Source organism: Notamacropus eugenii, chromosome X (genome assembly GCF_028372415.1).
Source record: "Notamacropus eugenii isolate mMacEug1 chromosome X, mMacEug1.pri_v2, whole genome shotgun sequence".
Classification (NCBI taxonomy): domain Eukaryota; kingdom Metazoa; phylum Chordata; class Mammalia; order Diprotodontia; family Macropodidae; genus Notamacropus; species Notamacropus eugenii.
In genome coordinates, this window is record NC_092879.1 from 73298994 (window position 1) to 73320340 (window position 21347).

Genomic DNA, 21347 nt, shown 5'->3' on the forward strand with positions numbered 1-21347 from the left:
AAGGGGCCCTGGAGAATGCTGGCATCCATGCCCCACCTCTGGGACGCTAAGCCAGCGCCTCCCTTGCCTGTAAAAGGCGCCTGTGGGAGGCCCCTTCCAGGCCCCAACCCCATCTTGTGCCTGTTGGCGGTAGAGCAGCGCCTGGAGCTCCCCTTCCTCCCCCAGGGTGCCCCTGTGGGTGGCCAAGCCCTCCCCTGGCGCCCCTCGCCCGTCTGCCCTTCCCCTCTCAACCCTGCCCCTCTGAACCCTTCCCCTCTCAACCCTTCCCCTCTCAGGCCTTCCCCTCTCAGCCCCGCCCGTCTCAGCCCCGCCCCTCTCAGCCCTTCCCCTCTCAGCCCTGCCCCTCTCAACCCTGCCCCTCTCGGCCCCGCCCCCTCTCAGCCCCGCCCCCTCTCAGCCCCGCCCCCTCCTCCCCTGCATCGCATCCTGCCATCCCTAGGGGGCAGAGCAGGCTCCTTCCTTTTGTGCTTGGGAACAGTTGAAGCAGGGAGTCCCTGAGGGCCTCCTGGGAGAGGTAGGCCTCGTTTCTCCTCCTTGGTCGTCCTCGGTGGGGGGCCATGGCGCAGGTGTGGGGGGGCCGAGGGGCTGGGGCCTGCGGTGCCCGGTTTCTCATCCATCGCCATCCTGGGGGGCGCTGGGCGTGTCTGGGGGCCGAGCCCCGGGAGGCCGCTTTTCTCACGCTTCCCCATCCTCGGTTGGGGGGAGCAATGGCAGGGGGTGTGGAGGAGGGGCAGAATGCAGCTAGGCCTCGTTTTTTGTCCTCCATCTTTGGGAGGGCCAAGGGGTGGGGGTGGGGGTGGGGGTCATAGCCCCTGTTGGCCTCGTGTCTCATCCTGCGCCATTCTTTGGGTTGAGGGAAGGCCAGTGGGCGGAGATCTGAGGGGAAGGACGTAGGCTGCTAGGCCTGGATTCTCAGCCTGCGCCATTCTCTGGGCGGGCCCACTGGCGCGGGGGTCAGGGCGGGAGTTTGGGGGGGCAGAACCCCGATAGGCCTCCTTTCACGTCCTGCTTCCTTGGGGTTCCGAACCGACCCCAGCAGCCCTGGTTTCTCATCTCTCTCCATGCCCTGGGTGGGGCAGATTCGGGGGCCTGGGGGGGCCAGAGCCCCGGTAGGCCTCGTGTCTCATCCTTCGCCGTATTTTGGGTGGCGGAGGGGGCCAATGGGCGAAGGTCTGTGGGGGGCAGAACCCAGTCGTCTGCACTTGTCATCCTTGGCCATCCTGTGGGGCGGGTGCAATGGGTAGCGGTCTGGGGGAGGCATTCCCCGGTAGGCGTCCTTCCTCACCCTTCTCCATGCTCTGGGGGCTAAGACGTGTGGAGTCTGGGGGGTGGAAGCCCCAAAGGCCGCTTGTGGGGGCCCTGAAGCCTGGATGGTTGTGTTTTCTCCCGTGACTGACTTCCAGGAGCCGCTGCCCCGGGCCCCTCGCGCCTGGCGAGGCCTCACCCAATGGCCATCTACCACCTTGGACAACCGGGAATGGGGTGGTGGTGGGGGGGGGCAGTGTCTACAGGGCATTCTGCTGAGAGATAGTTAATGTAACCAGATGTTGTGCTATGAGGTTATTTTTCTTCAGTTGTTATGTAAATGAGCTTTCTCGAAGGGCTGAGGACTGCATTTAAGTGAATCGTGGAAAACTAGGTGGAAATGTTATTTACTGATTAATAAGGAAGGAGTTAAGAGACCCCTGGATCGCCCTAGTTCTTGAGGTGACGCTAGTGGCCCACAACTGGTCTGTTGCTGCACAGGAGGGGAGGCCCTAGCTGGTGTCCCTGTCTGGGGGCTTATCTCTCCCTCCCCCAACCTATCCCCAAGAGCTTGCTGCCAAGAGCCCCCTGAAATAGCCACGTTCCTGCTGGGACCTAAGACTGTGTAGGGGGCGCTGGGGAAGGCCCATCCTTCCAATGCCAGGGCAGGGAGAGATGGACTGATCGTCCTGCCACCAGACCTGATCCCCCATTCCTCTCGATCTGCCCAATCAAAGGCAGACAGAACATTGAAATGAGAATCAGGAGATCTGGGTTCTGACCCCTATGCAGAGATAAAAGAGACCTGTGAGATCAAGGATCGTGTTTATCCTCTAAGGGCCTCAGTTTCCCCTTGTAGAAAACGAATCACTGGGACTCAGTGTTCTCTGAGCGAACAAAGTGGTACCTTAGAACCCAAAGAACTGGGGACTGAGCAGTGTGATTAATGGGCATCGGGGAGCTGAACGTTTGGAATCACTGATGTCTTCTGAAGACATAGGTTTTCCCTTTCCTTACGAGAGGTCAGGTGGCATCCTCCAGCAGGATGTAAGCTCTCTGAGGGCCAGAAGGGTTTTCTTCCTCTCCGTGGCTTCCCTAGCCTAATTAGGCCAGTGCCTGCCACCGACAGAAGAGGCACCGTCCGCACGGAGAGGCGGCCAGGAGAGTGAGCACTCCCGGCCATTGGCCCCTCTGTGGCGCCTCACCCTGGGAAACACGCTAGGTCAGGGGAGCTCCCTCTCGTCACTCTCCTGGTTTGGCGGAAACCCCACTCGGTAACCCCCGTGTCTCTTTTTGTTCCAGGTTTGTCCAGGACCAAGACTTAGCTGGTGGAAGGCTCCAAAGGCAAGTGACCCATAGCAATTAAAGCCCAGATGCAGTGGGTGGCAAGACCCGGCCCAGGGCTGTTGGTGTCTGCAGCCATTCAGACTGCCCTGGCCAGGCCTTCCTCTTTTCCCTCCAGGTCCTAGCGAGCTCTCTGCTTTGTCGGGAGGCCCGAGGGACAGTCTCGGTGTGAGCCTAGCTCCCGTCTGGGCTCCTGTCTTGAAACCCCGTGCAGGGGCTTGTGCCTCTGAGCCTCTCTGACCAGGTTGGACCCTGCTCACTGCATCGGGGTGGCGGGGGTAGGGGGCGCTTAGTCAGCCTCTGAGCATCCAAGTGCAGGGGCCCGGATGAAAGGGATGGGGCCTTTCTGCAGAGAGGCAGGGTCTCCGTGACCACTGGCCTTGGCAGGTCTTCTTGGCCGCTTTTGGGTCATGTACGCCAGGGCCAGTCTGTTGAGGTCCATGTAGCCCTTGTTAGAATAAGCTTGTTTCTCACCCAAAGAGGAAGGGAATGCTAAATGGCCCTTAGGAGTGTCAAGTTAGGGAGCCTTGTTTCCAGCCTCACCTTTGTAAACATTGTCCATTCTCTTTATCCCTCTGGACTTAATGGCCACAAACCCAGGGAAGGAGAAAGGAAAGGGATCAAGCCTTTATTCTCACCTGCAACAGGCCAGACTCTGTGCTAAAGTGCTTTCCAGGTAAATAGCTCATTTGCTCTTTACCAAAACCCTGGGAGGTAGGTGCTATTCTCACTCCCATTTTACAGTGGAGCAAAGCGAGCCTGGTCTGGGGCAGCACAGCTCTCAAGTGCCTGAGGCCAGCTCTGGCCTAGGGTTTTCCCGGGGTTGAATGCTGGTGTTTTTGAAGGAAGAGATACCTCGTTTAACCAGGCAGTGACAAAATGGCCCTGCCTGTCCCTCTACACCTTTTCTTTCCCCAGCTGGGGATGTAAATGAAATTGGCTCATCTTTTGTCAGGTGATACCCACCATGCCCCGTTCAGTCCCCCACTGGAAACACCACCTTGTTCAAACCTGTTGCCTGCATTGAACACACCACGTAAATCTGCTGTCTGACCACACGCCCTGAAGCTGATCTCAGTGAAGAAATAGAGCATTTCCCCCCATTTGGTATCACCCCTTTCCATCCTCCCATCCCTGAGTACAAGCTCTCCTTTAAAACAGGTCAGTTTGGTCTCACAGCTCCACTGCCCCTATCCGTGGGTCACACCTTGTTCAGGCTACTAGCACTCAGGAGGCCCTGAGGCCAGGGGCCTCAACCTCCAGTACAAAGGTTTCCCTGAAGGCCCAGTTGACTGAGAAAAGCTCAAAGCAGCATTCTCTCCCTTGCAAGCTATTGTTTCTTCTGATCCGCATTTCCCAATTCCACATGAATGTGGTTTGGGCTTCCCCCACCTCAGGGCACTGTGTGGACTCTGCATCTCAGCAAATCTCTAAGATTCTAATTGCAGAGAAAGTGCCAGACTCCAGAGGGAGGAGTAAGGGGAGTTTTCTCACCTGGGAGCTCAGTAAGGCTAGGAGAGGACAGCTGCAGCCCCTAACCAGCCTGCCTGGAGAGGGGTCCCTTTCCTCATCTGAAAACGACCTCTTCGTCTCCTTTGGCCTCAGTTGCAGGAGATCAGGTCCTGCCTGCCCTTCCTCTGTGGCGGTGACGGCTGAGAAACTTCGTGTACTGTAGGCCATCTGGCCCTCTCCAGCCCAGTGGTTCTGCTTTCCACAGGAGGGAAGCTGAGGGGCTGGGGACCGTGGGGAGGGAGGACTCCCAGGCTAGGCTTTCTCCCCACCTCGTCCCACCTTGCTCCAGCTCTGATGGCTGTGGTGTGCCTTCCTGGGAAGAGGGTGAAAGAAATGTTGCTTGAAATGGCCACAAATGGAGGGGAGTTTGTAGGCCACAAGAGCTGGGCTTCCAGAAGACCAGGGCCAACGGATGTGGCGATGTCCTGGACGGCTTGAAGGAAGGCGATAGTTGAGAAGGAGGAAGAGAAAGGAGCAAGAGGTTGGACTTTCCAGCCATGGCTGGTGACCCAAGCTGGGGAGCCAGGCTGACAAGGGGTACATGGATAGACCCAAAGGCAGAGGAGATTTGTGGAGAGGACAGGCCACCGTTTCAGGCCTTAGGGTCAGCTGCTTTGATAGTCCTGGTACAGGTCGGGGAATGAGAATGGGTGAGGGGGGACAGAAGAAGCAAAGGGGACACAGGAGATCCGGCCTGGGCCAGGCTTGTTTGCTCCTTTCAGGGGCCCTCCTCAGTCTGCTTTCCCCCATCGTCCTCCCTCCTTTGGGGGGTTGCTGAAGGTTGCTCCTAGTGAGCCTAGGTGCCTACTGTCGTTCCCAGGGTCACGCAGCGGCATCCAAGAACGCCCGAGGCAGCAAGAGAAGCTGCCTTGCAGTGAGCGAAAATGAGTACGTGTTCTCGGTTGTCTAAGAAAAAGAAGGAGAAGGCTGCGAGTGTGGAGACCCAGGAGGTCAGAGAAGAGCATGAGGTGAGAGTTGAGGCTGAGGAGAGTGCAGGAGTGGAGAAGAAGGCGCCTTGTGGAGAAGTACCAGGCAGCTGCAGTGGTGCATCAGGTCCCAGTGGTAGCAGTGCCACCTCCGCTGTCCAGATTGGCTCGAGCGTCCAGATGGCATCCCCAGTGCAGATCAGCCCAGGTAGTCAGGTCGGCTCCAGCGTCGACCCTGGCACCATTGTCCAGGTGAAGTCCCGCGGCCGCGGGCGCCCCAGACGCCGTGGGCTCGGGGGCTCTGCCCTCACCAGGGGAGGCCTGCTGCACGAGCAGAGGCAGAGCAGCCCCCATGACCTGACTGCCCTTGATGTCCAGATCAGTGAGCAGGAAGAGATCATCCCCCGTGGGCGAAGCCGAGGCCGCCCGCGTGGCAGCCGTGGGCGTGGTGTGCGTGGGCGCGGCAGCCGTGGGCGTGGGCGCGGCAGCCGTGGGCGTGGGCGCGGCAGCCGTGGGCGAGGCCGCCCCCGTGGTGGAGGCAGCTCCCGGGGCCAAGCCTACCCCCATGGCCAACCCAGCCCCTACAGCCATGCTGGATCTCAGGCTCAAGCAGGGCCCAGTGATGAAGGCAGGCCAGATGACCAGGCCAGGCCCACTGACCAAGCTGGCCCCCGCTCAGCTCAGCCACCTGGGAGGCTCCCACGTGGCAAGAAAGACATGAGGAAATACGACGAGAGAGGCAGGCTGATCGTGAATGGAGAAGACCTCTGCGACTGCCTGCAGAGAATGTGCGTGGGCTGCTTCTACCCGTGCCCCGAGTGCCAGTCCACCAAGTGTGGGCCCACCTGCCGCTGCAACCGAGAGTGGGTTTACGAGGACATTACCGACGAGGGTGGAGAAGTCTTCAGCACCTTCCCGTTTTCCCATGCCAAGTAAGGGCCCGAGCCCCACCTGGCTCTCTGTGTCTCTGTGTCTCTGTGTCCGTGTGTCTCTTCTTCTTGGCCCAGCGTCACTGCCTGGACAAGGAGCTGGGTTGGCAATCTGCACTCCTGCGGGCTCCCTAGCCGCATTGCCGTGAGCACCCCACGACCTTGCCCACACGTTTCTCCCAGATGCCTTTACTCTGAGGCCACATGCAGCTGAAAAACACAAGGCCTTCCACCCGTATGCCCATCCTGCTGGAGATTTCCTACTGAAGTCTCTCCTAACGCTGGTGTTTGGAACTTGTCTTCCACAGAAGGTGCAGTGTCATTCCTACCCTGCCCCTCTTCCTGCCTCAGGTGTCCCTAGAGCCAGGCCAGAGTTCTTCTCCAGGTTCCTCCAAGTCTCTTTCGTTTTTCCGTTAATGCTAGATCACAAAGACAAAGACAAAATCTTCTCCGCCCCCCCACCCCCCCACCCCCGATGTATGCGTTGTCATGTCTGCACGGCCATGTATGTGTCTCTTCTATCTTGTGTCTGTGTTGTTTTGGTTTTGGTTCTGTGGTTCTAGAGTTGAACTCTGACAACTACCACTCGCCTCACTCCTTTTTTGTTCTCATCTTGTTGCAGGTATTAAAGGAGCCTGGATTCTCCTGGGACTCTCCTCAGAGTCTCTCTTCTGCAGCTTATGGAGTGGAAAAATATATACAAATATCTTTAAGAAAATTGCCATATCCCAGAGCAGAAGAATATATATTGTTAAAGTGAAAGCAGATGAAAAAGAATAAAAAAAAATTTGTGAAGTTAATTTATCGTTGCTTTCATTTGAGAACAGCAGGCAGGGAGGATGTACCTTCTCTGTCCCGGGCACTGGGCTGAACTGTGGGGAGCCAAGGGCAAAGCTCAAACAGTCCCTGCCCTCAAGCGGTTTCCTTTCAGCCCCTGCTGGCATCTGGCAGATGGAGAAGGGCGCTCTGGCGGTGATCCAGCCTGCCCAGCTGCACCTCTCTGTTCATTCCCCAGAAAGAGTGGTAGAGACTGCTAATCTCTCCCCAGGGCAACACACACACAGACACACACACACACACACACACACACACACACACACACACACACAGACAGAGACAGAGACAGAGAGACAGAGAGAGAACAGGAGTGAGGGAGAGGAAGGGAAGCATCAAAGATCCATAGGACACAGAAGAGGATAAAGAAGGGAGTGGGAATTGGTATGCTGGCCAGGTTTGACACAGCAGCAAAACGGGATGGGGAAGGGCCTCAAGCCCTGTCTTGGGAAGATGGGACAGTGAGTCTGGAAAAGGGAAGACTTGGGCAAGCAGTGGCACCTGCTCACCCTCTTCACAGCTAGGGTGGGCAGCCCTCATTGGAGGGTGGCATGTGGGAGAGGAATGACCCTTCTTCCCTTTGACCCCAGAGGGCCACAAGCAGGCAGGATGGCTGGAAATTGCAGGGAGAATTTGACCTGGATGGGAGTGAAAAGGGCTGTTTAGAAGCCTGAGGATTTCCTGCACACTGGAGGATTTCAGCCAGGTGGGACACAGGATTCATGCTTGTAGCCCATTTACTTTTAAGCCAGAGACACTACTTACACTGTGTCCTCAGTTACTAAACACTTAAAGCTCTCCACACGTGCAATCCAACTTTCTTAGTCAGGAAGCGACATGAACCACAGCAGTGTCTCTGCAGGAGCCAGCAACCTGCTTCCTAGGAGGTGGAGTAAGTATCTTATCTACTGGCAGTCACGGCAAGGTGCCCTCTCCCCAGACGGGGGTCGTGTGTCTCCTGCCGAAGTGAGGTCCAGCAAGTCTCCCTAACTCTGCACTGCCCCTGGGCAAACACTGTCTGCTCAGGGTTTTTTGACTCAGTTGGTCATAGGGAGGCATGAAAGGTTTTTGCCACCAGCAGGTGTATGAACCAAGAAGATGAGTCTTTCATTGGCATGAATGGTGTGTTGGGTGGGGGAGACAGTGGGCTCGTGCAGTAGTCCTTGGGGAGCGCACTGAGAAGATGCACAGTCACAGCAGGAATGGAGAGGAGGAGACATGCAAGATGTGTATCTAACTGGAATCAGAGATAGTGGCCTCTTTCAATAATTGGAAAACTTTGAAACTGTTTACAATCTGGTATCGATTTGTGTGATTGCCTGCTGGTTGATTGTGCCAGGTGCTTCAACCCATGCCCCAGATGCAACTCTCGGAAATGTGGAATCAAGTGCTGCCACAATCGCGAGTGGGTTTACAATAAGTTGGCAGATGAATCTGGCGAGCTGGTCAGTGACTTTCACTTTGCCTTTCCTAAATAAGGTTCTGGCGACACTTGCCTCCCTTCCTTTGGAAGGTTGAGCTGACTTTTATTTTTTTTTTTAATTTCAAAATTGTATTTAAACCTGTTTTGCCAAACTACATTAAAGTCACACTGGTCAGGACTGAGTTTATCAAAATTGGGTACAGGGACATGTGTACTGTAAGATCACAAGACCCCAATCACTCATGAAATGAGCAGGTCATCTGGAAGAAACTTGATCCACTACCCATTTCCTGGCAGTTTTCAAACCATTTAGTCTCTACTCCAGGAACATTCCAGGAATCTCTCTCAATGTTACTGTTTCCACCTCTCCCCTTCCTTCCATCCCAGCCTTGGACTCCTGACTTGGGATTCTCTTCTAAGTAAACTTTGACTTTCTCTTGCCCTGGACCAGGCCTCCATGTCACTTCCCAACCATTTCCAGACCACATTTTGTGCACATCCTGCTTCCAGCTGCCCTTTATGTATGTTTTCTCTCGCTATAAAAAAGCCTCCTTGACTGTAGTTATTTGTTTGATTATATCTATAATCTCAGTACTTATTACAGTTTCTGGAAGTCAATAAGTGTTCTGTCGAACTATCTAAACAGGAGATGGACAAAAGAGACTGGGAAGAGCTCTCATTTTCACATGACACATCTGGGCGTACACACAGTTCCTTTTGGGTAAATGAGCTTGTATCAGATAAGTCTGGATAAGCTAGTTACTTTCCAGGACCTATTTTCACCATTCCAAATGACTTCAACACCAAACTCGTAATGATAAACCAGACCTGAAGATGGGCAGGGGATAGATATACAAATCTGAACTGCAGGTTTTATTTTTCAAATGCTAAGATTCCAATAAAATTTCCGATGTATTGCTGAAATAATTCTGTGTGAAACCTCTTTCTTTTTAATAAAGATTAGAATTTTTAATCTACAACCGAAGTGAAAAGGAAGTGACTGCTTTACTCTCCAGCCCTACAAGTGTTAGATTTGATTTCTACTGCACCTTTCTTCCAAAGAGAAAAGGTGACAGGCAAGTCACTTTTAAACACAAAATGCTGGCTTCCAAATTTAGATATTAAAATGTCCATCATTTCTAAACATAAGCTTAATATCCTAAATCATGGTGTCTTATATCTGATGTATAGGATTTTCATTTGAAAAGAATTTTTCTTTATTTTCGGTTTCCTTTTTCGTTAATTATTTTTTAAAATTTATTTATTTAACTTTTAACATTCATTTTAACAAAATTTGGGTTCCAAATTTTCTCCCCTTTTGTCCCCTCCACCCATCCCAAAACACCGAGCATTCTTATTGCCCCTGTCACCAATCTGCTCTCTCTTCTATCATCCCTCTCGGCCCTTGTCTCCATCTTCTCTTTTGTCCTGTAGGGCCAAATAACTTTCTGTACCCCTTTACCTGTATTTCTTATTTCCTAGTGGCAAGAACAGTACTCGACAGTTGTTGCTAAAACTTTGAGTTCCAACTTCTTTTCCTCCCTCCCTCCCCACCCCTTCCCTTTGGAAGGCAAGCAATTCAATATAGGCCAAATCTGTGTAGTTTTGCAAATGACTTCCATAATAGTCGTGTTGTGTAAGACTAACTATATTTCCCTCCATCCTATCCTGTCCCCCATTACTTCTATTCTCTTTTGATCCTGTCCCTCCCCATGAGTGTCGACCTCAAATTGCTCCCTCCTCCCCATGCCCTCCCTTCCATCATCCCCCCCACCCTGCTTATCTCCTTCTCCCCCACTTTCCTGTATTGTAAGATAGGTTTTCATACCAAAATGAGTGTGCATTTTATTCCTTCCTTTAGTGGAATGTGATGAGAGTAAACTTGTTGTTTTTCTCTCACCTCCCCTCTTTATCCCTCCACTAATAAGTCTTTTGCTTGCCTCTTTTATGAGAGATAATTTGCCCCATTCCATTTCTCCCTTTCTCCTGCCAATATATTTCTCTCTCACTGCTTGATATCATTTTTTTAAGATATGATCCCATCCTCTTCAATTCACTCTCTACACTCTGTCTCTATGTGTGTGTGCATGTGCGTGTGCGTGTGCATGTGTGTGTGTGTAATTGCACCCAGTACCCAGATACTGAATAGTTTCAAGAGTTACAAATATTGTCTTTCCATGTAGGAATGTAAACAGTTCAACTTTTATAAGTCCCTTATGACTTCTCTTTGCTGTTTACCTTTTCATGCTTCTATTCATTCTTGTGTTTGAAAGTCAAATTTTCTTTTCAGCTGTGGTCTTTGCATCAAGAATGCTTAAAAGTCCTCTATTTCATTGAAAGACCAATTTTTCCCTGAAGTATTATACTCAGTTTTGCTGGGTAGGTGGTTCTTGGTTTTAGTCCTAGTTGCTTTGACTTCTGGAATATCCTATTCTACGCCCTCCGATCCCTTAATGTAGAAGCTGCTAGGTCTTGTGTGATCCTGATTGTATTTCCGCAATACTTGAATTGTTTCTTTCTAGCTGCTTGCAATGTTTTCTCCTTGACCTGGGAACTCTGGAATTTGGCCACAATGTTCCTAGGAGTTTCTCTTTTTGGATCTCTTTCAGGCAGTGATCTGTGGATTCCTTGAATACTTATTTTGCCCTCTGGTTCTAGAATCTCAGGGCAGTTTTCCTTGATAATTTCATGAAAGATGATGTCTAGGCTCTTTTTTTGATCATGGCTTTCAGGTAGTCCCATAATTTTTAAATTGTGTCTCCTGGACCTATTTTCCAGGTCAGTGGTTTTCCCAGTGAGATATTTCACATTATCTTCCATTTTTTCATTCTTTTGGTTTTGTTTTGTGATTTCTTGGTTTCTCATAAAGTCATTAGCCTCCATCTGTTCCATTCTAATTTTGAAAGAACCATTTTCTTCAGTGAACTTTTGAACCTCCTTTTCCATTTGGCTAATTCTGCTTTTGAAAGCATTCTTCTCCTCGTTGGCATTCCAAACCTCTTTTGCCAATTGAGTTAGCTTATTTTTCAAGGTGTTATTTTCTTCAGCATTTTTTTGGGTCTCCTTTAGCAGGGTGTTTACTTGTTTTTCATGCTTTGCTTGCATGTCTCTCATTTCTCTTCCCAGTTTTTCCTCCACCTCTCTAACTTGATTTTCAAAATCCTTTTTGAGCTCTTCCATGGTCTGAGCCCATTGAGTGGGCTGGAATACAGAAGCCTTGACTTCTGTGTCTTTCCCTGATGGTAAACATTGTTCTTCCTCATCAGAAAGGAAGGGAGGAAATACCTGTTCACCAAGAAAGTAACCTTCTATAGTCTTAATGTTTTCCCCCTTTTCTGGGCATTTTCCCAGCCAGTGACTTGACTTCTGAATATTCTCTTCACACCCACTTGGCCTCGAGATCTGCCCAGCCAGAGCTTGGGGTCTGAGATTCAAATGCTGCTCCCTAGCCTCAGGGCTTAGGCGGGGGCAGGGCTGCTATTCAGTGTGAGATCAGGTTCAGGTGCTCAGGTGGGAGCAGGGCCACCTCACAAGGCTCAGTGCCCTCAGGGGGTTTATGTGGAGACCTTCAACAATGGATCCAGGCTCCTGCCTGCTTGGGGAGCCCCTGTGTGCTGCTGCCTCCACTGCTACCTCCCAAGGGGGTCTGAGTTATGGGGGCACCCCACTCCCCTCTTGACCCACCAAAGAGACCCTCTCACCAACTCTTGTCACCTGTGTGTGGAGGGACCTGCGCAGCTGCTGGAGATTCTGTCCCTGAAGCCAGCTCAGATAGACTCCTCTCGGTGCTGCTCGGCCAAGGCAGGGCTGGGCTCTGCTCCGGGGTCTGCAGCGTGAAGGACCTTTTGGGAGAGGTTTTCTGGGCTCTCTGGAACAGAAATCTCGTCCACTCAGTTGTTCTGTGGCTTCTGCTGCTCCAGAATTTGTTGGGAGTTCTTTTTTACAGATATTTTTTGGGATGTGGGTTTGGAGCTAGCACATGTGTGTCTTTCTACTCGGCCATCTTGGCTCAGCCCCCCCGAGCTGGCTTTTATTAAAGAGAGTCTAAGGACGTGGGCAAAGAGTTGCCATGGTCCTAGTGACAACTGGTCATTCCATCATCAGCAAACAATGCCCACCTCCAAATGATTCCATCTTTTCGGGTTTTTTTTTTCCATAGAAAGGAAAATAAGTCATTCCCACCTCCTCCCTTGTTAACTTTCCAACTTCAGTTATCACCTCAGCCAGGTCAGACGTGTCTTTAGATTTTGAGAAAAGAAAGGAGCCTGAGTCACTAAAGCCAGGAGTTAACTGTAGTTCTTGTGGTCATTAGTGCTTGGTGGTTCAAAAAGACCAATTTAAGTGTTAACTGCTCCTGAACATGAGAATAAGATCCTGTCCACCAATTTGGGGCAGATGTTTGCTTGGGACAGTTTTACTTTCTGTTACGTGGTTGTATTTTGGAATCTTTTTCACTCCTCCACTCTAGTCTTTCATGTTCAGTGATAGTCCAGAAATTGTTAACCTATTCAGATGGCTGCATAACCAAAATGGATAGGTATTGTTCGAGCAATAGCATTTAAAGACAAAAAAAAGTCATTTTGAATTCAAAGCTTGTTTTTAATGTGAAAGAATTCCCTTCAGTTCAGCAACCAAGCATGGCTCTAGACCACCATATCCAATGGTGTACACCTGTGCAGGGAGGCATACCATTAGGGCAAAGGTAGGAAAGACACCCTAACAAGATGCCAAAAGGGTCACAATCAGCCAGATGTGACTGGAAATGGGTGAATAAAAAATAGGAGCCTTTGGATGTGGCAGTGGCTGCCTCCCTTGGCCTGCAGTCAGGAAGACTTATCTTGCTGGATTCAAATTGGTCCTCAGATCCTTCCTAGCTGTGTGCCCTCGGCAAGTCACTTCACCTTGCTTGCCTCTCTTTCCTCAGCTGTACAATGAACTAGAGACCAAAATGTCAAACCACGCCAGTATCTTTGCACAGGTTCCTTTGGATGTCTGCTGGACTTTCCACAATATGCAGCACCCTCGCCTGCTGACACTTGCTGGTTAAGAATGGACAGTGGAGTTGACTTGTTGTGTGTGTGTATTGGAAAAAGGAAGCAATCACTATGACTTTAATTCTGGTAGACAGCAGATGGAAGACGCATGTATGGTTTTTGTAAATTTTCTACTTTTCTTTCCTCATGCTTCCCCTGCCCTCTTCTATTGTATCTGACCCCTACCCCCATAGCCCCAAGCTCTATGGAGGATACTCCCATCCTCTTGGGTCACTGCAGCACCCCAGGGGTAGATTCACCATCTTAGGGAAGGGGATCTATGATCTCATTCCTGACCTTGAGCAAGCCTCTCAACCTCCTGGGCCCTCAATTTTCTCCTCTGTAAATGGAGGCAGCTTTGCTAGATTACCTTCATCTTCCAGCCCTAACTCCACCTTCCCCATGCTGGGGCAGAGTAGCTCTTCCCTCTTTCCCTCCATGCCCCTGCCTTCCCGGGGGTGCCTCTCTGTCAAACCCTATTCCTCCCCTCTCTCTGCACCTTTCTGGACCCTTGCCTGCATCCTTTGTCCCTAGGGGCTAGAGCAGGCTCCTTACTTTCTGTGCTTCGGAGTCTTGGAGTCTGGCTGTCAGTCAGGGAGTCCTGAGAGAAGAAGGCCTTGTTTCTCATCCATTCCTCCTCTAGGGGAACAAAGGCTGGGGGTCTGTGGGACAGGCAGAATCCTGGTAGTTCTCATTTTCATTCTTCCACATTTGGGTGGAAGGCCAGTTACCAAAGGTGTTGTGAGCCTGGCCCAGGTAGGGCCAGGTGCTCATCCTTTTCCATCCTTCTTGTTTAGAGGAGAGGGGTGGGAGTTTGGGGAAGGGGCAGAGCCCTGGAAGGAGCCTCAGGGAAACTGAAGGCAATATTATTGTGCTTCATGGGGGACTGAGTTCCGACTAACCCCTTGGCCACCCGGGAATGTCCAGGGCAGCTATCTACAGGACATTCAGTGGAGGCCATGTGATGTCATAAGATGTCATTTACATATTACACATTATGAACTTTCAGATATGTAATGTATACTTGATGAAGGGGCCAAAGGCTTTGAGCTTGGGTGATTGGTGGAGGTCCAGGATGGGAAGGTGTGGGACAGGGACTTGAATGCCCAGGGTCTAGAACAGTGCCAGCCCCATGGTTGTTGCCTAATGCAGCAGGTGCACCCAGTGTGTTTCCCAACCATCCCAAGGAACTTGAAAGTAGGCTGCACAGAATGCCTCCTGGGCTCCTCTTTAGAGTTGCAGGATCTGGGTTGAAATTTGGCATCTGTGAGCAAGGGTCAGTCCTTCCCCTCCCTGAGCCTCAGTTTCCTTCCCAGTCGGTGCTGTTGGTCCTCCCTTCTGGAAGAGGGACCATGACAGAAGGAAGGTGACGCCAAGACTTGTAAGTGAATTGTATTTAAGCGAGGGAGGCCTGGACAAGGTCCCCAGTCTCACTTCTCCCCAGAGCCATCTGGGTCCAGTAGGGAGAGGTACATCAGGAAGACTGCAGAAGGCCCCCACAGTGCCTTGTACACGGCAGACACTCTGTGAATGTCCATAATTCTGACTCTAATGCGAGCGGAGCTCCTCCAGAAGACCCCTCCCCCAGCTATCCCAAATTCTCTTCCCTTCACCCCTGCTGGCCCCCTTTCCTTCCTCCCAGACCTTCCATGGTGGGGAGGGCTCCACCCACTCCACCCCTGCTGTGAAGGGCATCCTTCCACCTTGGAGGGTCAGCCCTTAGCGGGCAAGGCTGTCTTTGCCTCTGTTGGCATCTGCTGCCCAGCTCCTGGCAGACAGTTAGGAGATGCTTTGAGGTTTGTTGGCCTTCTGCCTGTACACAAAGCACTGGTCTGACCCAAATTGGACGTTGGTAAGCACTACTTGTTGATCAGTTCATGGACTGGCTTCTCTTCTTACCATTTCTCATGCTTCCAAAATGGTATCAGGTTACAGTAGGGAGAGAGAGACAGCATCCTGTGCTTTCTTCCTGTATTTGTTGGAAAAGATTTTCGTGCATCTCCACTGCATCCTATGCTTGCTTTTGGTTTTAGATAGATACTTTTTATGATATTAAACAGATCCCTCTATGCCCATATCTCATAGGTTTAAAATTTTTAGCATAAATGAATATGGCACTTTGTCAAAGGTTTTTCTGCAGTTATTGAGATAATCATGTGGTTTGGGTTGTTTTGGCTTTTAACATGTATAATTATGGTGACTGTTTTCCCAATGTTGAACCTTACATCCCTGGGATAAGTTCAACTTGATCAAAATGAAAGGTTTCTTGGAAAAAATTGCTGTAGTCCAACAAGACTTTATTTTAAAAATCTAATCTATATTTTGAGTTTTCAGAAGAAGTTACCTGTAGTCATATGAAAAGAAAATGCTCTAAATTTCTGTTGATTAGAGAAAGGCAACTTCAAACAACTCTGAGGTTCCACCTCACACCTATCCGAAATGACAAATGCTGGAGGGGATGATGGAAAATAGGTACATTCATGAACTGTTGGTGGAATGGGGAACTGTTCCAACCATTCAGGAGAACAATTTGGAATTAGGCCCAAAGGGCTATAAAACCACATACCCTTTGATCCAACAATACCACTGCTAGGTCTGTATCCCAGAGAGAGCAAAGGAAAAGGACCTACGCATGCAAAGATATTGATAACAGCTCTTTTGTGGTGGAAAAGATTGGAAATCGAGGTGATGCTCATCAGTTGGGGAATGGCTGAACAAGTTGTGGTATCCGTGATCGTGAGGGAGTAGCATTGTGCTGTAAGAAATGACGAGAGGCAGGGGGTGGTTTCAGAAAAACCATGTCAAGGCCTACATGAATTGATACAAAATGAAATGAGGAGAACTGGGAGATCATTGTGCACAGTAGCAGCAATGCTGTCATGATGCTTCACTGTGAAAGATTTGGCTACTCTGATGGATACAATGGTCTAACTCAATTCCAAAGGATTCATGATAAAAAAAAATAGTGCTATCCACCTCCAGACAGAGAACCGACGAACTCTGAGTGCAGATTGAGGTATGATTTTCTCACTTTCGTTGTTTTTCTTGCTTTGTGGGGAAATATGGCTGATATGGAAATACGTTTTTCATGATTTTACATGTATAATTGAGATCATACTGCTTGTTTCTCAGTGGTGGGTGGAGAGGGAGGAGGGAGGGAGAGAATCAGAAACTCAAAATTTAAAGAGTATTAAAAATAAATAATGAATTTAGTTTTAAGAATAAGCACCCTAACCTTTGAAAACATGCTGTACATCAAGACATGGTCTGCTGCCTTGGAGTGTCTCAGTCATTTGGACAATCTTCCTCATGAATGAGGAGGCTTGCAGGGCAGTGGCCTAGTGCAGCAGTGATGTGGTGCTCTCCCAAACCCATCTGGGACTGATTCAGTTCATCTCCTGGGATAAGGATGGCAGCTTTTCTAATTGTACCAACTAGTGAGTGGTCTCTTTCCATCCCAGATTGCAGCAGTAGTGTTGGTTATCCCAAGGGTATCCAACTAAATCTTTCTTACCTCTCCTAGGCAGTAATGACACTTGGGTACTAGTCAGGTCTCAAAGTTTTGTCAGTCAAATGGGTGTCCCCTTAGAGCAGAAATGATTGACCTGAGGAGCCATAAGCTTGTTTGTTTATGCATTTTTCATAACTATATTTCAACATAATTGGCCTGCTAACCTCTTTCCCATTCTGGAGGTTTGTCTGACCCTGCAGACATTCCTTTAGTCAGGAGGGTATCCCGACCTGGTGCTTTTACATCTCTAAATATAAAGCAAATCTACATACATTAAACAAACCTCCAACAAACAGAAAAGAAAAATCCTGAAAATATGAGTTTATGCCATTCATAATCCCTAGACAGAGAACCTTGGAATTTGTGGAATTCCCAGAGGAGCTCTGCTCACTAACCAAGCCACCCGATCTAGAGTTGGTCTGCTGTTCAATGTAAAGGAAAGGGGTGAGGCAAACATGCCTGTCACCAGGTTGCAGGATTGAGCTAGCCTCCCTTTCTTTCAGAAAATGGTCACTTCTCTTCTGTTTAAAATTGCAAGTAGCCCAGTGCAGCTGGAATTAGCTTGGTGTCAGACCAGAAAGTTGATTTCTGGATGATCCAGGAAGGCTTTATTCTGGCATGGATTAAGACAGGGGTGGGGAACCTTAGGCCTCAAGTCCACATGTGGCCCTGTAGGCCCTCAAGTTCAGCCCTTTGACTGAATTTGTTCTGTGAAGTTTGGATTCAGTCAAAGGCCTGTGCTTGAGGGCCTAGAGGGCCACGTGTCGCCTCAAGGCCGCAGGTTCCACATCCCTAGTTTAAGAATTCCCATACACAACATAGAAGGTGGCCTCAAAAACAGATGTGACCAGAAGCATACCTCTTACTGAGTCTCACAGACTAGGCTTTCTTTTCAAACAGGCAGATTACTAAACCTAAATGAGGAATCAGCAAGACAGGGCAGCTCTACTCCAAAAGAACTTCTTATGAGGGTTCCAAAGGTCCCTCTACTCTGGTTAGTTGACCATGGAAGTTTTTCAAATAAGAGTCGCCCTGCCTGGCCCATAGTGGTCTTTATTGGCATGGAAATTTGGCCTTTCTCCAAGCAAAAATGCTTAGATTAAAATAATCTAAATGAATAAAAATGATTTCTGGCAGGCTTATACCTCAACACAGAATACAGAATTTTACACCACACCTTTAATATTAAGCTTCAGGTCAACCCCCAGAAAGATGGTGAAGGTGGCAAAGGGAGGGTCCTAGGACCAACAAGACATTAAATGGTGGAGTACTGGTGGAGTGTGGTCCGTGCTGCTAGGGAGGCTGAGGTTAGTGGATCACTTGAGATTAGGAGTTCTGAGATGCACTAGTGTGTTGAGTCTCTGGAGGGGAAAGGCCACCAGGCTGCTTCAGGAGGGATGGACCAGCTCAGGTCCAGAATAGGAGCTGGTTAAAGTTGCTCATTTGTATTGGAATTGGCCCATTGTGTGATCACTGCACGTCTAACCTGGAAAAGATAAACAGACATTCTCGTCCTTTTCTCCCCCTACCCCCCCCCCCCCCAACAAAAAAGCACAGGATCTTGAGTCTGTGCCTAGGGTCACAATGGAGAGGAGCTGAGTCTTCACCTCATGACCTTTCTAAGGGATAGATAAGGAAAATAAAAGTTGCAAGCCGTGTTGTATTGTCTGCAGTCTTTTGCTGGCTTCCAAGAGGAACAGCTGGTGGTGGGGCTGACTAAGCAAATTGAGTTGTGCAGTTCTTACCACTTTTTGGCTAGTCATGGTTTAAGTACTATGAGCAAACTTCATAGGTCTGGGAGAAGTTTTGGGTACACAGCGAAATGGCAGATGTTTTATTTCTCATTCATTGCTTTGGCTTTTCTTTCAAGAGTAAAACTCCATACATAGCTGACCATCTTCTGTCTCTTCCTGAGAAGAGTGAATTCCTTATGCTAAATTCATGGGACTTGAGCTCTGAAAAAATACAGCAACTGTGGAGGCAGAAGGGGAAGCATTTTGGTAGGATGTAGGCTTAGAGCAGCTTCTGAATGCATAAATCCCACTCAGTTCATGCCCTGCTAGACGTAATGTGTAGATGTGGCTACCAGAGAGGCTGAGGTGAGAGGTCAGCAACTTTCTGAGAACCATAGTTGTTGTTGTTGAGTCATTTCAGCCCTGTCCACCTCTCCCCCAACTCTGACCCCAGCTGGGATTTTCTTGGCAAAGATGCTGGAGAGGTTTACCATGTCCTTCTCAAGCTCATTTGTCAGATGAGGAAACTGAGGCAAACAGAGTGAAGTGACTTTCCAAGGGTCACACAGCTAGTCGATGTCTGAGGGCAGATTTGAACTCAGATCCTCCTGACTCCAAGCCCAGCACTATTCACAGAGCCACCTAGCTTCCCAACCATAGACTGCCTAACAATGCCTCATGTTTCCTCACTGCAGCTCACTTCAATAATCTCCAGGGTGAGAATAAGTCTCCCAGCTTCTAACACTTTCTACCACCTTTCTGCTGACTAGGATCAGGGTAGTGTCTAATAGTGTCCTCCTAGTGGTTGAACACTTATCAAATGTTTTGGGGGCACCAGCTTTTTGCACGATACTTGGAGATCTTGCTACCAGAAGTGGGATGTTATAAGAAGTCAGAGGTGTGGCCCATTCTGCCTTATTTCTGCAGCCTTCATCTGAAGTTCTTGCTAACCTGGATGCTGCTACTGTACTGTCTCCATCTCCCTTCCTCCCTTGCCCTCCCCATTTGCAGAAGTCCATACTTTGGCTAGGAAAAGAAAAAGTGAAATATTTAGATGATCAGAACTCTTTGTCCTTAGCAAATCTACAGAGGACTGAGTCACAGGACCAGAAGGGTTAACTTCTCCTTCATTCAAGGACCTTGCCCTCTTTTCCATAAACCAGGTTCAAAATGTCTGAGTCATTTTTGGCTCCTCTTTCTCCCTCACTCAGTATCCAATCAGACGCTAACTGTTGTCAGGTCTACACCCATAACAACTGTCCTATCCATCTCCTTTCCTCCACCTGTTCCCAAATCCCTCAAGTAGAGGCCCTTGTTGCCTCTTGCCTAGATTATTCCGGAAGCCTCCTACTTGATCTCCCTGCCTCTGCCCTCTCCAATCCATCCTACATAGAGTTACCAACTGATAGTCCTAAAGTTCACATCCCTACTCAAGATACTTGAGTAAGAAGCCCCCCCTCTTCTATTTGGTATTTAGATCCCTTCCCAGGGGGCTCTATCCTTCCTACTTCTCACGTGGACACACTCTACATTCAACCAAAGCAGTCTTCTTATTGTTTCCTCATATGCAACATCCCATCTCCCCCTTTGTAGGTTTGGTTTCCTCTTCACCCCCAGTGTCTGAAGTTCTCCTTCCTCCCCTCCTCCTCTTGGAAGCTGAAACTACCTCCAGGCTCAGATTAAGTGCCACCTCCTACAAGAGGCCCTTCATGGTCCCATCAGTCCTTTGTTTTGAGTGATTGAGGGCTGTGCGTGTCACCAGCCGCGCTTCTCCTCAGAGTCATCTGAATCCAGTGATTCATCAGGATGACTGGACATGACCCAGGATGAGCCCATTGGGGTTAAGTGACTTGCCCGAGGTCAGACAGCTAGTGTATGTCAAGTGTCTGAGGTGAGATTTGAACTCAGGTCCTCCTGACTCCTGCATTGGTGCTCTATCCACTGAACCACGTAGCTGCCCCACTCACTATCATTTATCATGTTTCTGTATTGTCATGTTAGCCTGTCTGGTAGGTGCGATGTGTTACCTCCTAGTCGTCTGGATTTGCGTGTCTCTCCTCAATAGTGATTTACAGCATTTTTCATATGACTATAGATAGCTTTAATTTCTTACTTTGCAAACTGCTTGTTCATAGCCGTTGACCATTAATCAATTCGGTAATGACTTGCATTCTTGTACATGTGACTCAGGTAGTTGCAAAAATTCTTTCCCAGTTTTCTGCTCCCCTCCTAACCTTGGTTGCATTGGGTTTGCTTGTGCAAAAACTTTTCAATTTGATGTAATCAAAATTGATCATTTTCCACTTCATAACTTTCTCTACCTTTTCTTTGGTCAAACATTTCTCCATTCTCCATCAATTTGACAAATACACTATTCCTTGCTCCCCTGATTGGTTTGTAGTATCAGTATTTATACCTAGATCATGTATCCATTTGGACTTTCTTCTTGTGTCTGGGATAGAGGCATTGGTCTATCCCCAGTTCCTGCACAGACTGTTATCCAATTTTCCCAGCCATTATTGTCAGAGTGAGTTCTTATTCCAGAAGCTGGGGTCCTTGGGTTGATCAAACGGTAGATTGCTATATTCATTGACGATTGTGTATTGAGTGCCTCAGCTATTTCACTGGTCTATCCCTCTGTTTCTTGGCCAGTACCAAGTGGCTTTGATGATTACTACCCTATAATACAATTGGAGATCTGGTAGGCAAGTGTTGGGGAGCTGGGGGAGTGGTGCAGAGTCCCAAAAGGCTTCACTTCTATTACTCCAGCTTTTGGGTGCAGGGCCAATGATCAAGGATCTGGGAGACAGAACTGAAACAGGCCTCATTTCTCATCTTTCTCCATCCTTTTATGTGA

The 21347-nt window shown here is 49.3% G+C and overlaps 2 protein-coding genes across 2 annotated transcripts in view; both read left to right on the forward strand.

Annotated features, from left to right (window-relative positions):
- Positions 1-418: 418 nt before the first annotated feature.
- On the forward strand, positions 419-6756 carry LOC140515356 (uncharacterized). The gene is made up of 4 exons (XM_072626022.1): positions 419-514; positions 2548-2589; positions 4922-5959; positions 6579-6756. The coding sequence occupies exons 3-4, from the start codon at positions 4986-4988 to the stop codon at positions 6583-6585; spliced, it is 981 nt and encodes a 326-aa protein (XP_072482123.1). The 5' UTR covers positions 419-514; positions 2548-2589; positions 4922-4985; the 3' UTR covers positions 6586-6756.
- A 9340-nt stretch (positions 6757-16096) lies between these two features.
- Positions 16097-21347, forward strand: part of LOC140516110 (uncharacterized) — a 54275-nt gene continuing 49024 nt past the window's right edge. The window contains exon 1 of the mRNA XM_072627072.1: positions 16097-16262. The gene's annotated coding sequence lies outside the window, so the exon portion shown is untranslated. The remainder of the gene's footprint in view (positions 16263-21347) is intronic.

Coding starts and splice junctions, on each gene's coding strand:
- LOC140515356 (XM_072626022.1), top strand. CDS start 4,986: ATGAGTACGTGTTCTCGGTTGTCTAAGAAAAAGAAGGAGAAGGCTGCG.